The sequence below is a fragment of the Hypomesus nipponensis genome, chromosome 3, assembly GCF_054491055.1.
Source record: "Hypomesus nipponensis isolate SF chromosome 3, ASM5449105v1, whole genome shotgun sequence".
Taxonomy (NCBI): domain Eukaryota; kingdom Metazoa; phylum Chordata; class Actinopteri; order Osmeriformes; family Osmeridae; genus Hypomesus; species Hypomesus nipponensis.
In genome coordinates, this window is record NC_140363.1 from 7,674,834 (window position 1) to 7,687,259 (window position 12,426).

Genomic DNA, 12,426 nt, shown 5'->3' on the forward strand with positions numbered 1-12,426 from the left:
GGCTGGAAGGAAGAACAGGTATGCAAATGAACCTGAGAGAAACCAACCAAACACAACCACCTGTCATCAATCGGTAAGCCACACTGCCCTAATTTCCCCCCAAAACAGGATGTTTATTTTCTCAGAAGGGGGACATTGCCAGGCGACGCATGAGAAGAAAAAAATGGGCAATATTAATCCGAGTGACACAGCGCGAGGAGGAAGAAAATAGCAGAAGCAGGAAACACGTCGGATGAATAAACAGGAACGCTTGACTGAGCGTGTGAGGGGGAGGGCCTTTGAAGCCCACCACCCAATGTACACCCAGGAGCTCAAACGGTCCAAAATACAGAACGCAAGTGGGGTGCTGCAAGTAAACAAACAGCGGCGGTGACTTAATGAGTTTGTCATACTTGATCTGGACTTTTAAATGATGGTGCCCTCTTGTTTTTGGACAGATTTACCCTCGCTCCGATGGGTCTGCTATCCGGAAGGCTCCGTCTCTTGACACACATGCAGATTGGGGGGGACGACACACAGGAGACCTAGTGATAGGGAGGCCGTCTGATTGAACGAGACATACTTACGTAAGATGTTGTTACATGCACAGCTCCAAACACTTGGGAAGCTAGATAGTGGTTTGGTCATTACTATAAAAAGGTGCAAAACAGAATGCTTAGTGAGGAATTTCCTTGAAAGGAAATTATAGTAGAACTGATGAACTGATCTGAACCTCATATGTTAATTCAGGGAGTAAGAGTTCGAAGTGAAAGTCCCCATCGCTGACATATTCTGAAACTGAAGCCCATGCTGTGACTAGACAAGAATGTTCGTAATAACATAACTGCAATTCCAGTCTGGGACTGGTTTGTGAGGCCTAAATGACTGTTTGTGCCATGTTTTTTGCTGCCTTTGTCTACCCTTTACTTTACGGTCGGGGTCAAATGAGTCGAGTGCCTCTTCAAACCAGGGGTAAACGTAGAGCAACACTGACATCGAGTATGTGGCTGGGCTAGTTCAGAGGTGCCCAATATAGCGTGTTCCACCCCCTGGAGGATTCCAACAATGCAGAGACAGTGTTTGACCTCCACCGGCTTGTCCTGCCCGTCTGTCTGTCTCTCTACGCTTCTGTTTGCCCGTCTGTCTGTCCGGTCGGATTAACACATGAGATAGAGACTTCATTGTTTGACCAGCGACGCCGCTTCTACCATTTGGAAGTGGAGAAGGGCAAGGACGGCCTATTCATTGGCGGTGACCTCATCATCCTGAGAGCCGCTAGTGGTTACTAGCAGAGCCGGGATTCCCGAAATGAGGAGCCAATGCAAACAAGGACGGGCATTGAAGGAGGCAGATAGGCCCCGAGGGGTGGGAGCAAGCTGGAACTGAGCAGTGAACTTCAGGAAGTGCTGCGTCAGGGTTGTGACACGGAGTATCACTGCAAATTCAGGGAGGGAGAAATGGAGGTGGAGAGATGGTGGGGGTGGGCAGTGTGAGAGAGAAGGAACTAGAGGTGGAGAAGGACAGAGAGAGAGAGCAGAAAACAGCAGGAGGTTGGGGGGGGGGGGGGGCAGAGAGATTTACTAGTATTTCCATGCCACCGCTGGTCATTATATGGCTAAAGAGCATGTAAAGGCCCTATGACCGGGTCATGCAATATTTATTGATGCAATGTAGACAGTTGAAACAAATCTGTCGAATGACAAAAGGTAGAATGACAGCGATAAAACTCTTTGCTGAATCAATTTGAAAATACTACTTTTTTTCCCATGAAGTGTTCCCTGTTCAGAATTGTGCTTGCAATGAAACCAGTATGGGACTGAGTTGACTACATACAGTATGACAGACAACACACCCATATGATTGACATTAGAAAATCTAAACATTGTCATGTAGGCCTTGGATCAAAGCGTCACAAATACAATACATATACAGTAAGATATAGAAAAGTTGCTAGGGGTATTACATGAAATGCAGCCGTTGCACTTAGAAAATGTGGTGTAACACCTTCTTTTTACAAAGGGGAAACACCCTATTTTAATCTCCCGTCAGCCCTTAACAATAATCCAAACCTCAACTCAGGGTTTGGTAAATCATTTTGGTAGACTGAGTTGAGACTACCTTTTTAATCAGATTATGCTACGCTGCGGCTAAAAACAAGATGTCGCTTCATGGAACTTTTAAAGGTAATAAACTGTATTGAATCAGATATTTATTGTGAGTAAATTAAATTGCACAAGCAATACAGAGCTAATAAGTTCACAAAGACAGGGAACACCATGGTACAGAACGACATGTTCTTAAAAACAAGCTGTAGGCTTAAAGTAGACCCCCATTTACACAGTGAAGAGACCCAAGCTGACAGAATTATGTCTTCCTGTGCCATCCGACTGCAACTTTGATCCAAATATTCTTCCCAGAGCACTGCGAGGACATCTGCCATGTGAAAATCAGAGATAATCATATAGGCCACAAAAATATATATATATTAGTTTTTGCTTTTTCCCCCACTAAAATGTGATTTTTATAGATCCTGGCAACCTGATCCAATAAACCACTCCTGATTTGAAAGTGTGAAAGGGAAAAATTACAAATAATAAATCGCGGAGCATTACATTAATCTCAGCTAGTCTAATTCAAGTGTGGGCTTGCACCCTCTTTTTGCCCCCCGGACAGTGCCAAGTCTAAGATCACTCTAAATCGCTCTTGTCATGTGTTTAAGACACTTGGCGTCCTCAGCCTGTAGTGTTCCCGCAGTACAAACCATGTGGCTCATGTCCCACATGGCACAACTTCATTAGGACAATAATCCTCACATTATGTTTAACTGTGGCTATGTGCTGGCGACTCGTTTCAACGTGGCTCAATAACTATATTGGTCGAGACCAAGAACTGTGAGTTCTCTCAATCCATCCTACAAAGGAGCGTGCGACTGACAAACCTCTTCCCATCAACCATTCCCAGAACTTTTCCCAGGTCCGTCGTCATCTGAACCATGGCGATAATAACCTTGTTTTAATGCCGGGATTCGTTATTCTGCAAAGCAGGAAGGAAATGGGGGGGGTGGTGGGACGGGACGACTGTTAAGTTAGGCACACTGTGCCCAGGTCACATTGACCCTCTTTATAAGCCTTGGGAGCTCCATTGTTATACGATTTTACCAGCAGACTAAATTAGGGAGAAGCCCACTGGTGTCTGGCATGTATCTGGAAGCCAAAGTAGAGTGGGAATGTTGCCTTGTTTTTGAGGGGGGGGAGAAAACACTTGCAATGACTGACCTTTTTGCAATTTTTCTCTCTCTGATGAATTTGGAACAATGACTTATTGTGCATGCCTTAATTTCTCAGAGGACTTTTAATAATGAATGGGTGTGTGTGACAGGGGTTGGTTCTGCCTAAAACACAGAAAAACGGATCAAACTTTCCGCTCATAACAAACTACACAGAAAACAAGTGGTTTTGCGGTCACCCACTTAAATTGTATTCAGTACACTGACATAAAATGTTGCCATTCTATAATCAAAATATAAATTACGATTCAAGGTGAGTTGCTGTACATCTTAGCAGTTTTGTTGGCGGTCCAGTCCATAAACAACAATTGGCAGTTATCATAAAAAGGCCTGTTATTGTTTACAACTGATCCGTTTCCAGTAGACAAAACAACAACGGGTGTTTCTAAGAAGCCAGCCTCAGCTTCAGAATGGTATTTGTAACATATTTTGTCTGCCAACTGGTCTTTTGTTCGCTAAATGTTAGTGGTAAGGTCTGGACTCCTCCAAAGGAAACTGTGTGCGGGGGTTGAGCACAAAAGCCCCGCATGGAGGCCTGCAGGCCACGGTGTTTGGCTATTAGTGATGTTTTGGCACATCCTGGAAGTGGGTAATGCCTTATGCAGAGTCCGGGTGGTGGGAGGGAGAGTGAGCGGATTCGGCGTCGTCCGGTCAGGCGCTCTCTGTGTGATTCCAGCAAGACCTGTTCATGTCTTTATCCAAGAGGCTTATCGAAGAAGCGAGTGTGTCGCATGATACTGACTCAATCATCGCAGGTGGCACTGATGTCAAAGAATTGGAGGTGGGGGAGGGGGGATATTCAGGCTACTGATGATATGGGGATGGATGCAGGTGAAGACACTTGCACACACACACATGCACACACAGACATCAAAGCACTGGGGGAAACTCCAGAGTGGGTCGTGGCAGGTCTCAACAGGTGATACAAATGACATGTCTCAGGTTGAAGGTACAGACCATAACGTGTTGCGGTCAGAGGGACAGGGGAACATTTGAAAAATATGGGGAAGAGTGGGTGGGGGCGTGAAAACAGGAAGTGTGATTGTTGTTTGAGTGGAGCAACAGCAGCATTGCCTAATGTGGCTTCAACTCATGTAATATCAAATCATGTTAGATAACTAACATGATTTGATACCTCAACTGACCAGATGTGAGTCATTGAACCGATCAAAAACAGAGAATGATGACAATAAGATTGCATGTGAAAATGCGAAACATGCCTCCACCCTCCACTACGCTTCCTCTCTCCCTAGCAGCTTTGAGGGGGGGTCATTCCTTGTCTATTTCTGTCATTAACTTTGGGTGTGTGCGTGTGGTCGTGCTGCTCTCTATTGTGCCATCCATGCTGTAACCTCACCATGTCTGGAACAAGTCCCCCCCATTAAACAATGCTAGTAAAAAGAAGAAAAAGCTCAAAGACCTTGTCAGAGGCACCCAGAAGTTTACTGTAACCTCCCCCTCTAGCATTTACAAAACAGAGTCTACAGTCGTTGACTGCAAAAGAAAACGGCAACCACAAGAGGACAAAAAGGGTAGGTTTGTCAGCGGAGGTGAGCAGGGAAGGGCCCAGTGCAGTTGGGTCTGTCGAGTGCATGATTGTTTTTAACAACAAGGCTCCTTATGAGGATTTGAAGGTATTGGTCAAAGCTTACGGTTTCTAAAACAAGTTACGGCCGGTGCATTTAACTTGGTTATCGCATACCACACGCGTATACTGAAAATGCTTACTGTACACACACACACACTGCAACCCAGGGCAGTCTCTAGAACAATCCGGTCTGTTGAGTCACGCATCCCACTTCTATTATTCACCTCTTCTTTCCCATGGTCGCCGTCACATCTTCCAGGCTCCAAAACTCCCGCCACTGTCTCTGCATGCGCACCGCAATTACCCACTTTGTTAGACATGAACAGAACCGCCAATTAAAAGTAGAGAGACCAAATCATTTGATTACGGCACTCCAAATGTGTCAGCCTCTCAAAGCTATGATTAAGGTAAACAAGGCAATCATGAGTCCGATTTTACTTTCAGGTTGCGTGTGCCCGTGCCTCCCTTTTTTGCAAACCCAACCGTTTTTTTTTTTACCCGTGATTAGCACGGAGTTCACTTTAATGAATTTACAGACTGAGGTGGCTGATCTTGAAGCTATTATAACCAATTAAAGGCATGATCCTAATGGGTGTGAGCCTGGGAACTGCCTCAGAGGGAGATTAACCCATGGGCACAGTGTTGGAGTGTGTCTATATACAGGTCTGCTTGTGGCCTGCTCGGCCTGCTCGTTTTTTTATTTTTTTTATAGGGACAGATACAGACATTTCCAGGGGATGAATGCACACCTTAAAACATGCACACACTCTCTCACAAACTGTCTGACACATAGACACAGAGAAAATGTGTTTTGTCTTAACTTCCTAGGCAGCACCGAGCACATTACGGAAGTTAAGATGGATCATGGATCAAATTGTCAATGTATAAAAGGCACTTTGGAGTTTTTTGGCTTGTCTCAAAGACTTTGATATGGGGTGAATATGTGTGGTTGTGGCTGTGAGTGGCTTTTCTTCATTCCTGCCAAGATGTTTCCATTCATCTCGTTTTCATCGCAGGTTTTGTGAGCTGATGGGGGCAATGTTGACGTCAGGGTTGAAGGTGTTTCATTAGGTTGTGGAGACTGAATTGCAGATGCCCTCTGACTTAATGAACTTATCACTAACTGCTAACAAGCGCTGGGCTAACTCTTATTCACATAGCATAGACAGGTCTAATGAGCATTCACATCTGGAGTGGCGCAGTGCATCTTTTTCCATAAACTTAAATGTAATATTGTCTAATCTTGTCCACCAATAGCCTGTCTGTTGGTGTCAAGCCGTCAAAATACCAACATAATAGCTTAAATAATGTTCAAAATAGATGGTGGGTAGAAAGTACAAATGTTGAGGACGTTGACCTACTTTTAATACCCTGGTCCGTCCCAAGGCTGAGGGGTGAAAAAACTCCTGTAAGCCATAGTCACAAAAGCTAATAACACACTAGGCTGACAGTAAACATGAACATTTCTGCTGAGACATCAGGAATTATTTTAACAACTGACAGATAGGAGCTAAGTGTTTACCCCGTTGACTGACAAAAGTGTGTCTGGAAACTGGCTGCCTGGATTCCGGGAGTAGGCCTAATAATAGCGCACACAACGCACTTGTTTTAATTGTGACAAACTTAACTATTGCCACAAAGATGCGTCAATGCTTTCTTCTTACTTAAATCCATTGTTTAGCCTGGAAAAGAGTGCCGTGTGCAATCTTGTTGAGTTGGTGAGCTTGCAACACACAGTGGAACAGACGTCAACATGCTGGTATGTGTGTGTCTATTGCCAGTATACATGCATGGACCACTTTTGGTACTTTCTTAAGTGGGTTCCTAAGAACATGCAACTTTGTAGAGAGTTGGACAATATTGAGATGCAAACTTGGGCTTCAAAGGACTGAATTTGAACAAGTTTAAGGGCGGTCGAGTTCACATTCATCAGGTGGTCGAAAATGTCATTGTTTATGCGGTTTCAAACAGAAACCATGGCCATCCACATTTGTTTACTTTAGTCTTTTTCCAAACTCCAACCCTGTTTCTTCCCTTCCTTGAGCTGGTTCACTTGACTTACTGGTGAACGGTAGGTAGGTCTTCCTTGTGCACCGGGAAACAGGGTTTTATAGACTACGTTTGAGGGAGAGATAGAGTGACTTACTGAATATGGAGGATATAAAGAGTAATGGGTAGGAACAACACAAAAGTCCCTGGGCCAGATGAAAAACAGGTGGGGAAAAAGATGCAGGGAGGGAGTGAGAGAGTACGTGTGTGAGAGACAGAGAGAGAAGGAATCAAAGGGTGTGTGAGAGAGACAGAGAAAGAGACAGAGAGAGAGAGCGCGAGCGAGAGACAGAGAGAGAGAGAGAGAGAGAGGGAGAGAGAGAGAGACAGAGACAGAGACAGAGACAGAGAGAGTCAGGGAGGGTGCCAGGGTCAAGCTGGGAGACGTACTTCCCCCTTATGTATGCAGCTGGATTTACGAGACGGTGAGCAATGCTCCCCTCCCGTTCTCCCAGACTCTGACACAGGCAGGGGAATTTAACTTCTCCCTGTTAGAGCTCAGCCTTAAAAATAGCCCTTAAGACTACTTGAAGACACAGTAGTAATGGCAACAATAACAGGAGCGCCTTTCCAAGCCCAAGCTTCTCCCCAGGCTGTTGCCAGTTTGTTTTCTAACACTTCCAGCTGGGACTTTTCCACAGAGACCAAATATTATTAACTTGTCAATCTCTAACCTTCTGTCTGGCTAACCCATGTCCAGTTCCAGAGAGCCATTTCCTGTCGAATGTTCAGTTTTTGCACACAAACATTTTTTATGAGCAGTTTAGCAGTCTCCAGTGGGCCATGACTCTGTGAAATTTCTTGTGAAGGAGGATTTGGGCCCTGCCAGTGGCGCATTTAAGATTGTAATGCCTTATTTTGACAACCATGAGAAAAGTGTTTCTCGGTTTCCCCAACTAGCCAAGGCCAACTCAAGATAGATACAACTGCTAACTCCTTGAGAGAGATGAGGGGAAACAAAAAAAGCAACTGATGAACATGTTCGGTCAAGCTGACCATGTGTCACTGAGACAAAGTGAAAACATTTTCTATCCATATACAGAAAGACATGTGGCTACTGCTCCATTGGATTGAGGGGAGTTTTAAAAGTCAACATTTCCATGTGTTTATGCTAAATGTATCTTTGAATATTATGGGGTGAGATATGTTGCCATTTTCAGTGGAAGTGTATCTGTAAGATCAGTGGTTGACCTATTACCAATTATTTATATGTGAAGCAAACTGCCCTTAACATTTCCTGCACAAGGGAGGAGGACATTCAGGCCTGCACAGACTGCTCTTACGCAAACGCGTATTTCCCTTCAACGTATTAGAGGTGGCCAGGGTCAAGTGTGATTGAAATGGTCAGTCCTGTCCATTCCAGTGCGACCAGTATGCCGCATTGGATAAAAGCATTTGTAATTAACAAACGTAAACAGAACCCACAGCAGAATTTTCTTCTCTGCTTTTTACACCCTTTTCCTCCTCTTCCAGAGTGGATGATACATAACATCTAGCAAGGTTTTTTTTCCACCGCAGAAGCATTAAAAACACACAAAAGAAACAATAAATCCTTTGTTGTCTGACAATCAAAAGCCCAGTCAAAGGGAAGTTGGATAAACTGAAATCAAGCACTTGGGGAAGGCTGAGACCAATTGTTTAAAGCTACCACACAAGAGAGAAATCTATGAAAGAACTATGAAAGAAATATTGGAATACGAAGGAAGAAAGTAGGAGTTCAAAATTGGGATGGGAGGTTGGAGTAGGGAAACTGAAAAAAGGACGAGGGTGGGGGTACTAGATGTAGGGTAACTCACTGGAAGCTCTGAGGGTTCAGGTAGAAATTCAGCGTCCTCCCCAAAAATGAAGTCGGGGGGGAGTTCAGGATCTCGTGCGTTGAAGATGATATCCCCTGGGAGTAGACAGAGAAACATGTCAAAACACAGAAGTTGTCCAAGTTTTGGTAATCACCCCAAGTGGTATACATGTGCAGATGGACGCAGATGGATTGGTTACATCTTCAACCATCTCGGGCTGCTCAGAATAGCACGCGCAATTATCTTGACTAATCGAACCTGTCTCGAATTAGCCTGACTGCGTAAACCTGACCTGAGCTTCACAGAACCGCTTTAGTCCAGACTGATTTGTTTGCTACATTCCAGTCAGGTTTTGGACTTTAATCTCCACTTTTCTTAGAATGCATTATGGAGCAGGCCCCTTGTGTACATCCTGTGGAGAGAAAATGACATGGACGGCTCCATCAGGGACCAAACAAAGCTAACAAACAATTTGCGGTGGGCGAGTATAATTTAGCTTTCCTCATAAAGAGAAGGAATGCAAGGACGGTTCCATTCATCGGATCTTAGACCCTTGACCTGACGGTCACAGAGAACCAAGTAAAATCCTGAACCGAATAGGTTCCCGCATAACTCAATATCTAGGATGTTCCGTTCAAATAGGCCTACTTTTGAGTGTTGCTCAGAACGTTCAGATGCTACGTTACACAATTCTATTTCCGTCGTCATTGGGTGTTTTTGTTCTCTTTTCTTTGCCAGGATATGTAGAAGAGACAAACATACACACATGGCAGTATTTTTCCAGACAGCAGAGTGGTGTGAAATGAGAGGAGGGGATTTGCCATAAATCTGTCACACATCATCTGGCAGCTAGTCAAAGACATGTTGGTCCAAAACCCGGGCAGAGTCCTGCCCAGGGGGAGCAGTATAAGAAGGCAAGGGTCTGGCAGGAGACAAGCCTCTACAGTGCCACTAGAACGAGTCAACAACATACATGCTCGAAAGCATGCGCGCACACTATCCGTAAAGGAGAGCTAGGGCACACCTTTATCACCTTTATGCTACCTTTAGACCATCTGGCTGATACGATTAATTTCCTCTCATTTTTAACACTACTTACAGACAACCTATTGGCTCTATAGGTTATATTGGCACAGGGGGTCGGGTTAGCGACTGGCATTCACCAGCACGGTTTTGTGCATAGTGTGCCACCCTTTGGCACGCCACGTGAAGGCAGGTCCAAACATCGGCCCCCCGAGACCTCACATCCTTGACTAAACAAAACTCTCTTCCTCAGGCCAAAGAACAGGAAAGCATCAACCAATAAAAACGACATCAGAAGTGAAGTTGCATGCTATGCCATGGCGCCCCGTGGCCTTCAACACCACAAGCTTTGCTCCTCTGTCGAACTGTACGGGTCTTTCTCCTCACGTTCTGAAAAATTGGTTTTTAAATGTTAGAAGTGTTTACATTTGAAGAGCCCTTCTCTAGAGTTCAAAATTAGCGATCAGGAATGAAGAGGTAAAGGAGAACTGTTTTGGAACAGGCCAAAATGAAGTAGAGGTATGAATCTTACACACTCACTGTGGTTTTCAGCAGAGGCACTGATCAACATATGTTGGACTTGTCAAGATGACTTGTTGATAAGTCATGAAGGCACAAACTTCAAATGTCTGGCTAGGAATCTGGTTTACTATGGCTATCTTTGATGTGAGTAAGAGTAAGGTGGATTCAGTCAAGGGAAGAAGAAATAAACCATTAAATATCAAATACGAAGCACTGACTTCACTGCTGTTTTCACTCAGTAACCTTCATCATGGAAAAAACTCAATAGAAACTGTTTTCTATTGTGGTTTATTTGAATGGTTGTCATATCAAGCCCAATTATGATAGCATGATTATGCCAAACCTTCATTTAACAAGAACTAGTCATTAATCAACAACTTGTTTCTCAACTCACACACAGTGAGCAGAGCGTTTTTGTAGTTTTGTATAACCGTGTGCCACACAAAGTCTCATGACTCGTAAAACTCAATTAAGATAATTTTTTCAAAATATCTTGTGGTTCTACTATGGAGGCATTTTGGGAGCCAAACCTCAGAAAGGAAGTCTCAGATGTGGAACTTCAATCACAAATGTGAGGTTTACTTAATGCATTTCCAGTAATCTCCAGTATGATAAACACAATGTTTGTCAAAGTTTGTTGCCAGCTGGGCTTTGTTATGTTACATTTTTTCTTTGACACAAGACAAAGTTGGAGCTGAATACCAATAAAACCTGCATTCTCCAGCTGAGGTTTTATGACTTGTCTAATGTTATCAACTAGATGATGTGTTCTAGATGATAACACTGGCAGTGTCATAAATTATCGTTTGTATAAGAAAAGATTCCTCTGGACACACATTTTCTTATGTATTTTAAAGTCATCCCTTTGTCTACAGATGGTAAAGAACACAAATCAAGTTAAAATCAAGTGACAACTACTTCTTTGTTCTCTACCTGTCACGTTGGGGGCATTTCATTCACAGGGACTGCAACAGCAGACAGGTCATGCAGGGACAAAGGTATGAGGCGTCTCCGTTCTGTGCGATTACGACGAATCAGAAGCGTGTTCAGAAAATGGTGTCATGTGATTGGCTGATTTCCTTTTCTCATTGGTTTGGCTTTAAATATTTCAAAATGTGTCTATGCTGCTCTCGCGGGGATGACAGTCTGCTCATTCTATTTAGGCAACTTTTTATGTTTGCTGGTCCCACTTTGGCTTGCAAACAGCACTACTACAAAAAAGATAGTTTACACCCATCCCAAACACACGCTCATCAAACTACAGACAGACCCAGTTGCTATAAGATATTTGATCAATTGAACTTTCACAGCAAGAAGAGGGGCAAGTAATGATAAATTCAACGCCCAAAATAATAAAATAATAATGAAATAAGACTAATGCGAGAATAACGTACTATTCAATCTGCACACATCTCTTCATATGCACACATCTCTTCATATGCACGTTTGCTTTGACTTAGATACCTCAGTCAAGTTGAACCATGTCAACACACATTACTTATACCACTCACATCCATTACCTTTATCTTGCCACCAAACAAAGGATTTCATATCCGTCAAACTTTAAATCAACAGAGTCTGCCAATCGCCCCTACAAGAGGGAGTGGCATTCAAGGGAAAAAAGAGTGACAAGCAGGGTGTTTTCTGCCACTCACATTTCAGGGTTTCTCCAGCGTAGGGGATGTGGAGCTTGAAGCGGTCACAGCAAGGTGCTGGGGTCAGAGAGGTGCATCTGGAGAGGGAGATCAAAAACACAAGGGGAGATAGTGACAGCATCCATAGCCTGATTTAGTTCAGAGTAGGGGTTTGAAGGGGTGTCACTTGTAGGGAGACCTGGCCTGGATCCCCATTGAACGCCCATTAAAGGAAAAGTACCGAATGTGTAACATAGCAGACCAGCAAACACTTTGTAGGCCTTTCCAAATGCAATTTCTAGATTTAATTCCCTGGAGTTCATCTCAATCGTTTTTGGTGGTATCCTTCCCTCAAGAGCACATGTGAGAGAATGTGTCAAGGGGTATTTCTGATTTTTTTTTTTTTTTTAATTTAACAGGTTGTTGCTGTTGTCTTTGGGAATTAGCAGCATGAGTTTAAAACTAAGAAAATGCTCTGTGTCTGTAAGCTACAGGACAGGTGGCCACTGTAAACAATGAGACACATTCCACATATTGATGTCAGCCTAC

The 12,426-nt window shown here is 43.8% G+C and overlaps 1 protein-coding gene across 1 annotated transcript in view; it reads right to left on the reverse strand.

Annotated features, from left to right (window-relative positions):
* The window catches only part of babam2 (BRISC and BRCA1 A complex member 2), a 54,021-nt gene that overhangs the window by 40,851 nt on the left and 744 nt on the right, over positions 1-12,426 (reverse strand). Inside the window, exons 3-4 of the mRNA XM_084674928.1 lie at positions 11,899-11,975; positions 8,699-8,793 (exon numbers count right to left, since the gene is read on the reverse strand). Of these exons, the coding sequence (XP_084531054.1) occupies positions 8,699-8,793; positions 11,899-11,975 (172 nt within the window). The remainder of the gene's footprint in view (positions 1-8,698; positions 8,794-11,898; positions 11,976-12,426) is intronic.